This window comes from Phacochoerus africanus, chromosome 16, assembly GCF_016906955.1.
Source record: "Phacochoerus africanus isolate WHEZ1 chromosome 16, ROS_Pafr_v1, whole genome shotgun sequence".
NCBI lineage: Eukaryota > Metazoa > Chordata > Mammalia > Artiodactyla > Suidae > Phacochoerus > Phacochoerus africanus.
Genome location: NC_062559.1, coordinates 15,235,360 through 15,251,389, shown reverse-complemented (window position 1 = coordinate 15,251,389; position 16,030 = coordinate 15,235,360). Strand labels below are relative to the sequence as shown.

Below are 16,030 nucleotides of genomic sequence, written 5' to 3'. Positions count from 1 at the left end.
TGATGGTTGGGCATAAATTGTTTAAAATTGGGATTTAACACGCATGCATATAACCACTAACCAGATGTCCCTCCCAGTCAGTATCCCCCCTCCACCAACAGCGAGTGTTAGTCTGAGTTCTCAAGAGAACCAGAACCAAAAGGGGAGGAAGGGGAGATGGATAGGTAGATAGATATGTTCTAGGTGTTTCTAACAGGAGGACCTAATGGAGGTGAGGGAGAGTCTTCCCACACAGAGGAGTTTTTAGCTGAGACCTGAAGAACAGGAAAAAGTACTCCAGGGAGTTCCCTGGTGGCCTAGTGGTTATGGATCCAGCATTGTCACTGTTGTGGCTTGGGTCACTGCTGGGGCACAGGTTCAGTCCCAGACCTGGGAACTTCTGTGTGTGACAGGCACTGCCAGAAAAAGAAAAGGTACTCTAGGAAAGGAAGACAAGGGGCAGAACCTTGCAGGTGGGTACAAAGCTCTGAGATAAGAATATAGAACTGAAGCGGCCAGATCTTAGAGGCAAGGGGGAAATGGCAGAATGTGAGGCTTGGGGGGTAGATAGAAGCCCTTCCACGAAGGGCCCAATGGCTTGTATGAAGACTATGGGACCTAGTGCATTAAAGATCTTTAAGTTGGTAGAGACATAATCAGATAGAAATTTACATTTTTTTTTCTTTTGATGTAAAATTTACAAACTATAAAGTGCAAACTATAAAGGGCAAAAAATTTTTAATATTTTTATTCCTGCAACAACCACCCACTCAAGATATTTCCAGCCCCTGGAAGGTTCTCTCCTTCCCCATCAGACCACTTCCTGCAAAGATAGCCACTCCTCTGACTTCCCTGGCTAGGGGTTCCTTTTGCCTATTTTTGAATTACAGGGATGACAAAAATCATCACAGAGTGGTGCTCCTTTCTGTCTGACTCTTTTCACTCGTACACAGTCTGGAAGATCTATCCATGTTGTTATGTGTGGTGAGATTTTGTCCTTTTTCTTTGCCCTGCACTATTCTGTTGTATGGACGTATCACAGTTGATTGACCCGTTCAGCTATTGTGAATAAATCTGCTCTGATGACTTGTGTTCATGCCTTTTGAGACATGAAGGACAAGTTATGTACTTGTCCATGTGGACATTAAGTACTCATTTCTATGGGAGACATAACTTTTTAAAAGATCACTCTACTTGTGAAATTCCCATTGTGGTTCAGTGGGTTAAGAACCTGACATAGTGTCTTTAAGGATGTGGGTTTGATTCCTGGCCTCGCTCAGTGGGTTAAGGATCCAGCATTGCTGCAAGCTGCGGCATAGGTTGCAGATGTGGCTCAGATGTGGCGTTGCTGTGGCTGTGGCATAGACCAGTATCTGTAGTTCCAATTCGACCCCTAGCCCTGTAACTTACATATGCTGCAGGTATGGCCCTAAAAAGAAAGAAAGAAAAGAAAAAAACTATGGAAATAGTGTTACCTGCCCTCAAAACCTCAGTGAATTCATTAAAATAAATAAAAGATCACTCTACTTGTGAGGCAGGGGATGGTTGACTGGAAGAGAGTCGAAGCGGCAGTTTCCTCAGTTACCAATGCCCTGGATGCATAGTCTTTTACAGTTAGGTTATTAAAGGAGCAAACGCATTCAGAATATTTTAAGCATCACATGAATTAAAATGTAGATTAAAAACCAGAAAGCAGATTTCCTTTCAGTTTCTGTATTTACTGTCATTGTCATAGTTGTTGTTTACAACCAGCTCCAACTTAGAGCTGAGAGTAATTGGAAGAATAATACGGCATGACAAGTTTTGGTGACTTATAGTTGGATATGTCCCCATAAAGAGTGTGTTGTCATCACCAGACCTTTGTGAAACCCCCTCCCTCCAAAGTTGCTAGTGTGTGTGCGTGTGTGCATGTGTGTGGTTTTACTCTATGTTTTCTTTCAAATTCTTCCTAAAGAACCAGGATCCTAGGTCCTTTGTGGCATTTCTAGCCATCCCTGCTCCAGGGCTAAAACAACACACATACAGAGACTGCATTCTCCAAACTAAAGTTTTTTGGGCTTGTACTTCCTGAGTTGCAAATTTATTTATCTATCTTAAAACTTTAGTGCGTTTAATTGTGTGTATATATTTATGAGTTGCCATTATAGAAATAATAAAATCAGGTGAAATTAAGAACGTCTTTGTAGAAAAGTCTAAAACCTTTAGTGATAATAAATGTTCAGTCTTTAGAATCATGAGAATTATGATACAGTTATGTATAATAAAGAGGCCATGATCTGATTCCACCTTACCAAATCAGGTATGTGTGTGTGTGTGTGTGTGTGTGTGTGTGAGAGAGAGAGAGAGAGAGAGAAATTTCAGGGTCAGGGATCAAATCTGAGCCACAACACTGACCCAAACCATAGCATTAACAATGGCAGATCGGAGTTCCCGTCGTGGCGCAGTGGTTAACGAATCCGACTAGGAACCATGAGGTTGTGGGCTTGATCCCTGGCCTTGCTTAGTGGGTTAAGGATCTGGCGTTGCCATGAGCTGTGGTGTAGGTCATGGACGTGGCTCAGATCCCACATTGCTGTGGCTCTGGTGTAGGCCGGTAGCTATGGCTCCGATTCGACCCCTAGCCTGGGAACCTCCATATGCCTCGGGAGCGGCCCTAGAAAAAGCAAAACAAAACAAAACAAAAAAAACAATGCCAAATCTTTAACCTGCCGAGCCACCAGGGAACGCCCCCAAATCAGAGTTTTGACCCATTATTTTGCGTTATAATTTTACTCTACATTGATCTTTTCACCCTGTCCTGAATGTACATTAATTCATCTAACAAACCTCTCCTGAACACCTGCAGTATGCCAGATACCTTGCTGCTGGGCAGTAGTGATACAAAGGGATAGTCAGAGGTCAAAAGGAATTTGTAGTGCGATGGAAGAAGATGTAAACAAAGAAGGGAACCAGTGGTCATCATACCCTGTGAGAGCTTGGGCTCCATGGACAAGGTATTAAGTGTCCCATCATCTTCATTCATTCATTGAAATTTTTGAGTGCAGACACAAGAGCGAGTCCTTGTCTACAGTCTTCTTCTGTTAGATTCCTGGGGTATCTGTAAGAAACTTTAGCTAGTTGATTTTTCATAGCAATGATATTTTTATTGCCTCAGCTATCCTGGGATTTTTTTTTTTCCTTTTCTCATTTTTCATGTCATGCTCAGACTTATTACCTGGTAATAAGTTGCAAGGAATGAGAATTGAGTTATTTTTAAACAAATATCAATCACTTGTGATATGTTTAATAGGAATTATAATGAATAAAACCAGGGTTTTACTTATTATGAAGTCATTATCATCAGCAGTGGCATATCCCCAAATTAATAATGAGACGATAAATCATTGGTGATGCCAGAGAGATCAAATAAATAAAAATAGGGTTGACCTTATTACAAATTTGATATTTTCAGTATTTGTCTGTCAGAGCCACTGATTTGGAAATTGTTATAAATTCTTGGAAAATGGGAACTCGTTCTTTCCCCCTGTAAAACTACCCATCATTTGGCACACTACCAGAATCATTTTCCTTGAAGAGAATGTAGTGCTGGATTATTCAGAGTGCTGCCATGACAAGGTAAACCAACCAGATAGCTGGAAAATTGTGTCTAATCATATAGCATCACCTAGGCTCTGTGTCGAGCACAACCATGAGAATTAAACCATGTCATTCTACTCAGTCCCTGTAGGTCCTTCCTGTTTATCCCGAAACCTCTATCTCCAGGGGATATTGCTGTGTGCTAACAGCCTCCCCTTCCACTCGGACTGTCATCAGCAGGGTTCTAGTCCCCCAACAGCACTGGGAGAAATACAGACCAAACCGAATCCACCCAGAAACATTTCCAAAGGCAAAGATGTGTGTGTCTAGCCTCCCTCACCTGTATGACCCTCCTCACGTTATTTGTAGGTGTTAAAATGATCCGGACTATTTCTATGAGTAGGGTTGTTCTGAAGATCCTGAGAAATTATAGACAAGTGAGGGAAGGAAAGGATGGGAGATGGTTCGGGGAAAAAGAACACCAGCCGCCTCACTTTTGAGTAGGTGGCGATATAATCAGGAAGAACAAACACACATGAAATGACTTGGAACCATGACCCAACATTCCCTCCATCTAAAAGCACCAAGCCGCTGAGGGATGAGGACCAGTAGAGAAGAGGAGTCATCGAATTACTTAGCTACTAGGAGAGTAAATTGAGTCGCAAGGAAGGAAAGGGCTACCCAACCCCGGAGGTATTTATCTGTAGCATCATTGGGATGCTACCAGACCCTTTCTCTCGGCCATCTGAGCAACCTCCCTATGCTCATCTTCCCTGCAGTATTTTAGACTTTAAGCAGCCTTTGTTAGGATGGCTGGATTCCACGCTCCTTTATTAGTTGCTGTCCACGTGTTGTAGGAGAGCCTGTGTCCTTAATCAAGGCAAGGATTTTAGATCCTTCTTAGCAGCATGGGGACATGGAGCCAAGCAGAATCAATTCCTGTCACTCACAGATTCAGAGGAACAGGATTATGGATCAGGGTGAAGCTGCGGTGCTTTAATCTTAAAATCAATACAGAAAAGGTAGTTGAACTTGTGGGGATTCTAGAGAGACTGTAATTTGGTTTCCTGTGAAGTTTGCCTTACAGAATATACCTGCTCCTTCCTTTACACCCTCTGATTATTTCAGTTGGGGTTTTGAGGAGAGGAGAAGGAAGGAAGAAACGTCTAAGAGTAAGTAATCCAGAATAAGCGTGTACATGCAAACTCATAACTCACGTGGATCCTCCATTGTGTTGAGAAAAGCTGTGCTCTCTGCTCCATTCTTTTTATTTTTAGGAAAAAAAAAAAAACAAAACCCTTATGACATAGTCTGTAGTTAAGCATAATAAAATGCCATTGTTTATTTCACAGGTTACTGGTCAGACCGGAAAAAAAATCAATGCTTACTTTTCTGGCTAAGCCTACTGTTGCTTATATAATTCTATGTAAATACATATTCAGCAAACCAGTTACTGACCAAAGGATCCCAAAGTGCTAAGCATGTGATTAATATTTACTCCAGTGTAACTGTACTCCTATAAAAAGAGATGTAAACTAATGGTTTTAAGCAACACTGTCTTAATTGAAGATTTAGAATATATTGACTATGCCTCTTTTCAGGTATAATGCTGATTTAATGTGCAGGACCATGCGTCTCTAAGATGGGTATATTTTTTTCCTGTGGCTATTCTTTTAACTCCATTTTAAAGCACACCTGAGTCTATGGACTTCCCGTCGTTGAGCAGCAGAAACAAATCCGACTAGGAACCATGAGGTTGTAGGTTCGATCCCTGGCCTCGCTCAGTGGGTTAAGGATCCAGCGTTGCCAGGAGCTGTGGTGTGGGTCGCAGACGCGGCTCAGATCTGGTGTGGCTGTGGCTGTGGCGTAAGGCTGGCAGCTGTAGCTCCAATTAGACCCCTAGACTGGGAACTTCCATGTGCCGCAGGTACGGCCCTAAAAAGCAAAAAAATAAAAAAGTGAAATAAATTTTTAAAAAAGCACATCTGAGTCTATTTGGACACTGCTTCTCTAGAGACAAAAACAGTAGGAAATACTGTGATTTCATGAGAAAGTGTTTCCAAGGCAGAAAATCATGGTGGAGTTAAAAGAGCAAAGCCCTGCGCCCTTGCTTTGTGTCTTTCTTTTTCTAAGCCTGCTGCCTCCTCTTTACACTGGGGATGATGAAGGGATTCAGCTCAGGTAAGTGTATTGAGAGAATTAAATGAGGTAAAGCATGTAGAACGCCTAGCCGGGCACTTTGCACCTGTAAGAATCCCCAGTGTGCATGGTTATCACGCGTATTATGTGAGTTTCAAGTAAGGTAACATATGCCGTATATGTGAAAACATTCTACAAGCTGTAAGGCACAATACAAATGTTACTTGTTATTCTTAATAGATTTAATAGATTGATGGTTTTGAAGCTTTTAAAACAAATCCTGGAAGGCTTTTTCTTTGTGCTGCCTGTCATAGGTCCCTAATCTCAAAGCAGAACCCTGGGGGCGATATATCAGCCTCCAACTGAATATGCATTGTCTTTCTGAAAAAGCAGCGGAGCTGTCTTGTAGATGCCAAGAATTCCATGAAGTCAATTGGAAAATCCCTGTCCTGTGTCCTTCCCTTAAAACAACAACACCACTTTTAGAGATCAGCACTGCGTACAATGCTTATTTTGTTGTTCGTTTTAATGAACTTGGGCTTCCAGGAAAGCCCAAGTGTCTTCAGTGATTGCCTCCTTTTAAAGTTGTCCTTTCTTGTCCTACACTTGAGTCAACACACTCATGAGTTTCTGTGTCCTCTGTCTTTGTGTTCTTCCAGAGCACAATCATTTTGGAGAAGACAGTGCAAGACCTCATGAACCTGATGCATGACTTGAGTGCTTACTCGGATCAGTTCCTCAACATGGTGTGTGTGAAGCTCCAGGAATACAAGGACACCTGCACTGCAGCCTACAGGTAGAGCTTCTGTTGGGAGCTTAGCCGTTAATTTAGAACTTGACCGTTGGGGTGGACTGTGATGTTGCCTTCGTACCCTGACTTTCCATCATGATGGAAAAGGACTCATCCTTGAGTTTGTCAAGAGGCCTGATAAGAACATGCACTAAAGAAATAGTCTAGACACATGTGTAGTCATGGCAACAGAAGGGATGAAAAGGACAAAGGGACAAAGCTATGAGGACTGCCCTTGGGTGGCTTAGATAAAGTTCAGCCTCAATTTTCATGAAAGTCTAGAATCATAAGATGTGTCCTCCTCAGGGCAATTCCAGCACTTTATTAGTCCCTCTTATTACTCCAAAAGACCTTTGAAGTGAAGCAATTTCACTGTTCCCACTGTGGCACAGCGAATTAAGGATCTGGCATTGTCTCTGGTGGTGTGGGTTCGATCCCTGGCCCAGGAACTTCCATATGCCAAAAAGGAAAAACAAAAAAAAGCAATTCTGAACACTTAGTAGCCCTTAATAATCTGTAATATGATTTCTTTTTGGTTTGTACAAATGTCCTCCTCCTGATGTTGGATCTGTGTCCTTCCTTATGTCATGAAAGGATGGTAACACCTGTTTTTAGCATCAGTGGAAATGAAAAGTCATTGTTGTGAACTTGAAAACCTTTAGTTTTCTGTCCGATTTCTTTTCTCTGGGTTCAAAGCTTTTCTTTGAGCTTGTGAAAAAGATCGTAGCACTTCTTATAAAAAAGCTAATAATAGGAACAAATTATGGTCTGGTTGACAAGATCTGAAACAATTAGGGAAGAAAAGAATGTGTAATAAAATACTAAATTTTATGTGATATGTAATTAAGGCTAGATAGGTGCAGTACAGCACCTAATCAAGTACTGCTTGCATGATACAGACTCTAAGAGCAGAAGGAATAAAACGTGAGAGTGACAGGGTGATGGAGTCAGGAAAACTCTCACAGAAGATGCGATAGGCGTCGGACCTTAGAAAGGTAGATGAGATTCAGGGAGGTGGAAAGACTAAATAGGGGCATTGCATGGATGGAGAGGCAGCACAAATGCCTGATATTCAACATGTGAAGGGGATGAAGAGGAGGAGGTTTGAATGGAACAGAGTTCCTCGGAGAAGGTAGTAGTCAATAATGTTGAATGAGAAAAGTAAGACCGGAGTTCCCGTGGTGGCCCAATGGTTAACAAATCCGACTAGGAACCATGAGGTTGAGGGTTCGATCCCTGCCCTTGCTCAGTGGGTTAAGGATCTGGCATTGCCGTGAGCTGTGGTGTAGGTCGCAGACTCAGCTCGGATCCCATATTGCTGTGGCTCTGGTGTAGGCCAGTGGCTACAGCTCCGATTCGACCCCTCGCCTGGGAACCTCCATATGACACGGGAGCGGCCCTAGAAAAAGCAAAAAGACAAAAAAAAAAAAAAAAAAGAAAGAAAAAGAAAAGAAAAGAGCAAATCATAAAAAATGAGACTGAGATTTAGATGTTTAATAGTAGATAATAAGGAGCCATTCTAAGTAAGCCCGGCTGCAGTGTTGAGGGAAGATTAATCTGGCCAAGCAGTACAACAAAGATGAATGCTTGACCTCCTTCACTGCAGCAATAAGTGATATTTATCCACAAGTTAACATGAATCAAGTAAAGGAAAGAACCCCAACCATCTCACTGAGTGATGAACTCCCAATAATATTTTACTTTTTTTTTGTTCATTAATTATTCATCAAGGGAATTCCTGTCGAACTCGGAAACAAATCCGACTAGGGACCATGAGGTTGCTGGTTCGATCCCTGGCCTCGCTCAGTGGGTTAAGGATCTGGCATTGCCGTGAGCTGTGGTGTAGGTCAAAGACGCAGCTCGGATCCCGCATTGCTGTGGCTGTGGTGTAGACCAGCAGCTACAGCTCTGATTAGCCCCCTAGCCTGGCAACCTCCATATGCCATAGGTGCAGCCCTAAAAAAAAAAAAAAAAAAAAAAATTGTTCATCAAGAATGATAGACTCACAGACTTTGCTGTATAGCACAGAGAAATCTACCCAGTATTCTGCGATGGTCTATGGGGAAAAGGATTGAAAGAGAATGGATGTGTGTGCACATATATAACTTCGTTGTAAAGCAGAAATTATCACACCATTGTAAGTCAACTGTACTTCAATAAAACTTTTAAAACATGAGAAGAAACTTTAGGGAGTTCCCATTGTGGATTAGTGGTGATGAACCCAACTAGTATCCATGACGATGCGAGTTCAGTCCCTGGCCTCGCTCAGTAGGTTAAGGATTGCTCTGAGCTGTGGTGTAGGTGGCAGAAGTAGCTCAGATCTGGCCTTGCTGTGACTGTGCTGTAGGCCAGCAGCTATAGTTCCAGTTAGACCCCTAGCCTGAGAACTCCCATATGTCACAGGTGCAGCCATAAAAAGCAAACAAAACAAAAAAAAATTTAATTAAAAAAAAAAGAATGATAATACATTTAGGTTAAAATCATTCTGTACTCCATTGTGTACCAAATGTTAATTCAAATGGCACTTCAAACATAAAATATGTTAACATTTAGTCTTTTGGTAAAGAAATCTTTGACTTTTTTAGATTTTAATGTGTACAAATAATGTTTTGCAGACAAGTGCAAACAGAGTAATAGTAAAATACTTTCAAGCATAAATATTCTGTCAGAATAAACCTTTGTGAGGAAATGAAATAGAAATAAGAATTTGAAGAGAAAAATGAAAAATATCTGTTAAAAAAGAGCTCATTTATGTGTATCTTAAATGTATTACCATAGGCTATCAAATCCCTATGGTATTGAGATTCCATTGGATGCGCTTTAAAATAGTGATTTAAGGCATTAATATTGATAATGTGCCACAACTTATATGTTATGTAACCATTAAGTTGATGCTAAAAGAAAATCCTAAATTTCCCTTTAAAGTGCGGGAAGGAGAATATGCTTTTTCAGAATTCCTTTAAGACATACACAAATGAAAATTGCAAAACGCTTGCTTGGCGTTCCCACTGAGGCTCAATGGTAATAACCCAACTAGTATCCATGAGGATTCGGGTTCAATCCCCAGCCTCACTCAGTGGGTTAAGGATCTGGCATTGCTGTGAGCTATGACATGGGTCGCAGACATGTATCTATCTGATCCCGCATTGCTGTGGGTGGCGTAGGTTGGCAGCTGAAGCTCTAATTCAACCCCTAGCTTGGAAACTTCCATATGCTGTGGGTGTGGCCCCCAAAAGACAAAAAAGACAAAAAAAAAAAAAAAAAAGGCTTGCTTGCTCTTGGTTAGCTGTCTGAGAGTGGAACTTCTGGGCCACAGAGTTATATTTCCAGTTTACAAAACCAAACCCCAAAGTGGTTGTACCAATATCACATCTACCGAATGAGAGTCAAATAACATATTTAAAATATTTTTTATCTTTATTTCAACCTCCATTGAAATTTAAGCTTTTTAGTAAAGCAAAGGTATGTCTTCTCCTTCTTTTATTTCATTATGAGCAACTCAATTTCTAACAAATAATAATGCCAGTGACTATTAATTATAATAGAGACATTATATAACCTGCACAGGATATAGTAAAATTGACTCTAGCATCTAAGCTCCACTGGTGGTCATTTATATGTTGTTGTTGTTATTTTTAAAGAAATCTTTTAAAAAGTTTATACCTCAGTGTGCATCTGTCAATCTCAAAGTCTCAGTCCATCCCTTCCCAGGCCCCACTCCTGCAACCTGTCCCCTTTGGTAACCATAAGTTTTTCAAAGTCTGTGAGTCTATCATTCTTGATGAATAATTTTTTTTTTCATCTTTTTAGGGCCACTCCCATGGCATATGGAGGTTCCCAGGCTAGGGATCTAATTGGAGTTGCAGCTGCCAGTCTACACCACAGCCACAGCAATGCCAGATCCAAGCCACCTCTGTGACCTACACCACAGCTCCCGGCAACGCTGGATCCTTAACCCACTGAGAAAAGCCAGGGATCGAACCCGTGTCCTCATGGATGCTAGTCAGGTTCGTTAACCACTGAGCCATGATGGGAACTCCAACTTTTCCTTATTTATGATCCTACCTCGCAACTTGTCAAGTGATGGGAAACTTACTAAATCCACAAAGCAGCGTGGTCACTGTTGAACAGGTTATTTTGAAATGCTACTCCCTAGCCACTGGGCGTAGTTCTTTTTTCTGGGGCAACTCCAGATCAGTTTCATCCTTACACATGAACACCCTTCATATACGTGAAGATAGCTACCGTGGTCCATTTAGTAGTTTTGGTTTTTCCCCCTCAATTGGACATGTTCGGTTTCTGACGTGTCCTGGGTTTGCAGACCATCCCACTCGTCTTTCTCTGCTGCCATTAGCCTGACAGGGTCTTAAAATAGAAGTTTCTACCCCAAGCTGGTGTTCCGATGTGCAAAACCACTCACTTCCTTGTGCAGAACCCAGTGCTGGACACAGGGCTTCTTATCACATCCTTTCATCGCATTTGAGTGTAGCCCTGTGTAGGTACAGATTATGCCTTTGAAAAGCTTACATTCTTGGTAGATATAGAAGAAAGTAGGGGACAAAAAAATCAAACATGTATGTATATCCACAGCCTTAATCTATGACAGAAAATAAGGTACAGCAATGATGTCATGCTGTAGGAGGAAGAAATTACGTAAAGAGGCCAAAAAGGCTTGGTGAAGGAGATGAACGAGGCTTCGTGAAGAATGAGGAGGATTCAGACAGGCTTTCAGGGGACGGCATGAAGGAACCGAGCAACGTCATGAGGTGGGGAAGAGTAGACCAAGAAAGAACACCTGATACATCTTTGGGTTTTGGAAAAGATGGCGAAGCCAAAATGGAGCCTCTTGAATGCCAGGCTCAAGGAACTTGGCCTTTCAAATGGAGGTAGAGGGAGTCCCTGAAAGTAACTAAACAGGGAGTGCCGGGGCAGACCTGCGCGGATTTCAGGGGCACTTTTCTGTGCTTTGTGCAAGATGGATTGGAAAGGCAAGAGTGTGGCAGTGCAGGGGGAGAGGCAGTGGAGGCCTGAGTTAGAGCGGAGGTGGGGAAAATGGAGGAGAAGAAGCACATGAGGCAACATTAAGGAGGTGAATTTGTAGGACGTGGCCACTGTTTGGCTGCAAGTAGTGAGGAAATATAAGCAGAAATACTAGTTAAAACCAGCTTTATCAGAGTTCCCGTTGTGGCTCAGCCGTTAACAAACCTAACCAGGATCCATGAGGATGTGGGTTCAATCCCTGGCCTCATTCAGTGGGTCAAGGATCTCATGTTGCCATGAGCCATGGTCTAGGTCACAGACATGGCTTGGATCTGGCATTGCTGCAGCTCTGGTGTAGGCTGGCAGCTATAGCTCCAACTCTACCCCTAGCCTGGGAGCTTCCATATACCGCAAATGTAGCCCTAAAAAGCAAACAGAAACAAATAAACAAAAAATCTTATCTTTTCTCAGCTGTATCTGTAGGGATTTTTTTTTTATTATTCTTGTTGCCACACCCACAGTATATGAAAGTTCCCAGCTAGGGTTCAAATCAGAGCTGCAGCTGCCAGCTACACCTCAGCCATAGCCACTCCAGATCCAAGCAGCATCTGTGACCTACACCACAGCTTTGGCCACACGGGACCCTTAACCCACTGAAGGAGGCCAAGGGTGGAATCCTTATCCTCATGGATCTTAGTTGTGTTCTTAACCCACTGAGCCACAACAGGAATTCCTTATAGGGATTTTTTTAACTTCAAGTTCTCACATTTACCCATTAATGCTGTTTATCTCATCATTTCAGTCTATTGAGATATTTTTGACTCCTCATTCTATCATCAAAAAATTATGCTATTCTTCCAAATTCCATGTCATTCTTGATTTTATAAGCAATCTTTTAGTTTCTTTGTGTATGTCATTTTGTTAAAATGTGCAATAGGAGAAGGGTCTGTGTTGAGAGTTTGGGGGGCACACCTCAAGATTTCCATTGAGATTTACATCCATATGTTACTCGGTACTTTGGGGGTTCATGTTTTTGTCACAGTGAACCCAGACTGTAGCTCGAGAGCAGTCTCTGGGACCTAAATTTATATACTTGCTTTTTTTTAACCTAACAGTTACATGACTTTTCAAGGTTGCTTAGCTTCACTGGGCCTTAGTTTTCTCATGTGCAAAAAGTGATAATAATACTTCTTCCCTCATAGGAGGGTTTTGAAAATGTCAACCTTTTATAACTGTTTTTAGTAAAATGGTAAGCCCCTCCCCCACATGACTAGCGCTTCTTTGGATATTGACGATGATGGTGACAAAGATTACCTTTTCTTACCAGGTGTGACCATCTCCACTGTATTCCATCGTTCACTCTAATAGGGGCTTAGATTTCTTTCTTACTGGTGTCCTTCCAGTTCTGATCCTTTCAATGCAGCTAACCCTCCCCCATGTCTCCTCAAGATAGGCATGTACAACCCAACAATGGACAGTCCTTAGTTTGTTTATTCTAGAATCCTCTCATCTTCACTGTTAGGACCCACTGCCCCCTGCCCTGGGAAACTCTTTGTTAAAAACTCTCATCTTGGACACAGTGTACAAATTACCCTTGAAAACAAGGTCTCTTGACCTTGAGTCAAATTTACCATGTCTTCATTCAACTCTTCCTAAGAGTTGACAAACCATCATCAATAATCAGTTCTCGGAGTTCCTGTCGTGGCACAGTGGTTAATGAATCTGACTAGGAACCATGAGGGTGCGGGTTCGATCCCCGACCTTGCTCAGTGGGTTAAGGATCCGGCATTGCCATGAGCTGTGGTATAGGTTGCAGATGCGACTCAGATCCCGTGTTGCTGTGGCTCTGGTGTAGGCCAGTGGCTACAGCCCCGATTAGACCCCTAGCCTGGGAACCTCCGTATGCTGCAGGAAGCGGCCCTAGAAAAGGCAATAAATAAATAAATAAATAATCAGTTCTCAAATTTTGCCTATAGTTCCAAACTCATCCAGTTTCTGTAATTTACCTTCTTTTCTTTTATGAATATCAGGGCATTTGCTCTGAGGAATTCTCCCATCTTCCAAGGAAGCCTCAAAGATTATTAACAGTGGTTCTGTGATTCTAAACTTTGAATTATTTCTGTGCCCTGAAGTTCTTACCTAAATTTATTAAACCTGTCAGAATGTTATTTGACCTGAGTTACTTTTGGCATAGTTGATTATTCCATCCTTAAAACTATTTATTTACTTGGTTTCTGTAATTTCATTCATTCAACAAATGCTTATTGCTTACTTATACAAGAGTTTGTAGATAAAAGCAATGAACCAGACAGACAAAATAGTGCTTTCATGGGGTTTATACTCTGTTGGAGATGAGAGAGAGGAGACAGACAATAAATCTAATACATAATCTTATAAAGAATTTTAGAAGTTAGTACTGCAGGGAGAAATGGAATAGGGTGAATAGAGCCTGAAGTATAGGAGAAGGAGGTTGCAGTTTTTATTTATTTATTTGTTTGTTTGTTTATTTTTGTCTTTTTTATTTTAGGGCTATACCCACAGCATATGGAGGTTCCCAGGCTAGGGGTCAAATCAGAGCTGCAGCTGCCAGCTACAGCCACAGCCATGCCAGATCAAACCCACATCTGCAGTCTACACCACCACTCACAGCAGTACCAGATCCTTAACCCACTGAGTGAGGCCAGGGATCGAACCTGCATCCTTGTGGATGCCAGTCCGATTCATTTCCTCTGAGCCAAGATGGGAACTCCAGGTTGCAGTTTTAAATAGGGTGTCCAGGTAGACCCTGTCAAGTTGAAATTTGATAAAAAGCTAGAAGAGTTTTGGGAGTTAGATAATATACCTGGAAAGAGTGCCCTGACAGAGGACAAAGGCATGACTCTGCATGACACTTTGCAGGAATAGCAGGAAGAAGAGTGTGGTTGGGGTAAAGTGATCCACAAGGGCACTAGAAAGACGTCCAAAAGGAAACAGAGGGCCAGACCATGTAGGGCCTTATAGACCACTGTGGGGATGTTGGGTCCTACTCTGATTGAAATGAGGAGCCATTGCAGGATTATGCTTAAGAGCAGCATGATCAAACTTGTACTTTAAAATGGAAGTATTGGGAATAGGCTGTGTGGAGACAAGTATGGAAGCAGGGAGACGGGTTAAGGCCTGATACGGTAATCCAGGTGAGAGATGATGACAGCTCATACTGGTTGGTTGTGGCACAGGAGGTGAGAACTGGTTGAATTCTGAATGTATGGTTGGCTTTTGAACAAACCAGTTTTGAACTGCATGGGTCCACTAATATGCAGGGCTTTTCAATAAATATAGTACCTGTATTTTTATTTTGCACATCTTTAAATTAGCTAAGTATGGGGAAAATTTTGTGTTTGGTTGGAGATCACAACTGGTGGAATCCAAGGAACTAAGTTTTGGGTCCTGATCCTATCCAAAATATACAACTTTTTGCCCTTGAGTGAGTCACTTATTAATCCTTTGTTTTAAAGGATAGAAACGGCAGTTTGTAGTTTTCTATCTGTGCGTGAGTCAGTGCCCCTAACCCCCATGTTGCTCAAAGGTCAACTGTATTAAGAAGGGCCAGCCAGACAGAATTCCCTGCCAGATTGGATGTAGAGAGTGAGAGAAAGAAAGGTATCAAAAATGACTCAGGATTTTTCATTTGAATGGTGAAAAGTTGGAATTGCCAGCTCTTGAGAGGGAAGACCCTGCAGGTTCAGGGGCAAGCAGATCAGGATTTAAATTTGGAGTGGCTGTTAGACATCCACATGGAGATATGGATAGGTAGTTGGATATATGAATCAAAGGAGAGGTCTTTCCTGGAGATAGATGTTCAGCGGCCATCAGTATATAAGTAGTAGATCTAAATGGTATTTTAGACCATGGACTAGATGAAATCTCTAAAGGAATGAGTATAAATATGGCAGAGAAGAGGACTAGGAACCTGAAGAAGTTTGCAAGATGAGGAGAAACCAACAAAGGAGACTGAATAGCAGCAATTGGTGAAGTAGGAGGAAGACCAAGAGAATGTGATGTCCTGGGAGGGAGGGATCATTGGTCCAAATGCTGCTCTTTAGTCAGTGTTAGGACTGAGTTTTGATTGAGTGATCAATTTAACAACATGGAGGCCGTTGGTGATTGTCACACGAGTTGTTTCTATGGACTAGTAGGAGTGAAACCTGAATTGATGTAGACTTCAGAGTCTGGGAGTAGAGAACATGTAAATACAGGCAAAACTTCTCCTTCAAATCTGAATGAGAGCCTTGCTGGGTAAAGTAATCTTGGTTGGAGGTTTTTTCCTTTCATCACATTAAGTATATCATGCCACTCCCTTCGGGCCTGCAGAGTTTCTGCTGAAAATTCTGCCAGTAACCTTATCGGGGTTCCCTTGTATGTTGTTTGTTTCTTTTCCCTAGGTGCTTTCAGTATTTTCTCTTTGTCTTTAATTTTGGTCAGTTTGATTAATATGTGTCTCAGGGTGTTCCTCCTTGGGTTTATTTTATGTGGTACTCATTGCGTTTCCTGGATTTGAGTGAGTGGTTCCTTTCCCATGTTAGGGAA

General features: G+C 41.9%; 1 protein-coding gene across 2 annotated transcripts in view; it reads left to right on the top strand.

The window, feature by feature from the left end:
- Positions 1-16,030, top strand: part of EXOC4 (exocyst complex component 4) — an 808,154-nt gene that overhangs the window by 630,502 nt on the left and 161,622 nt on the right. For both annotated transcript variants that reach the window (XR_007132659.1, XM_047763590.1), the window contains exon 12: positions 6,354-6,490. Coding sequence is in view for 1 of the 2 variants with exons in the window: in XM_047763590.1 (XP_047619546.1) it covers positions 6,354-6,490 (137 nt within the window). In the remaining variant the exon portion in view is untranslated. The remainder of the gene's footprint in view (positions 1-6,353; positions 6,491-16,030) is intronic.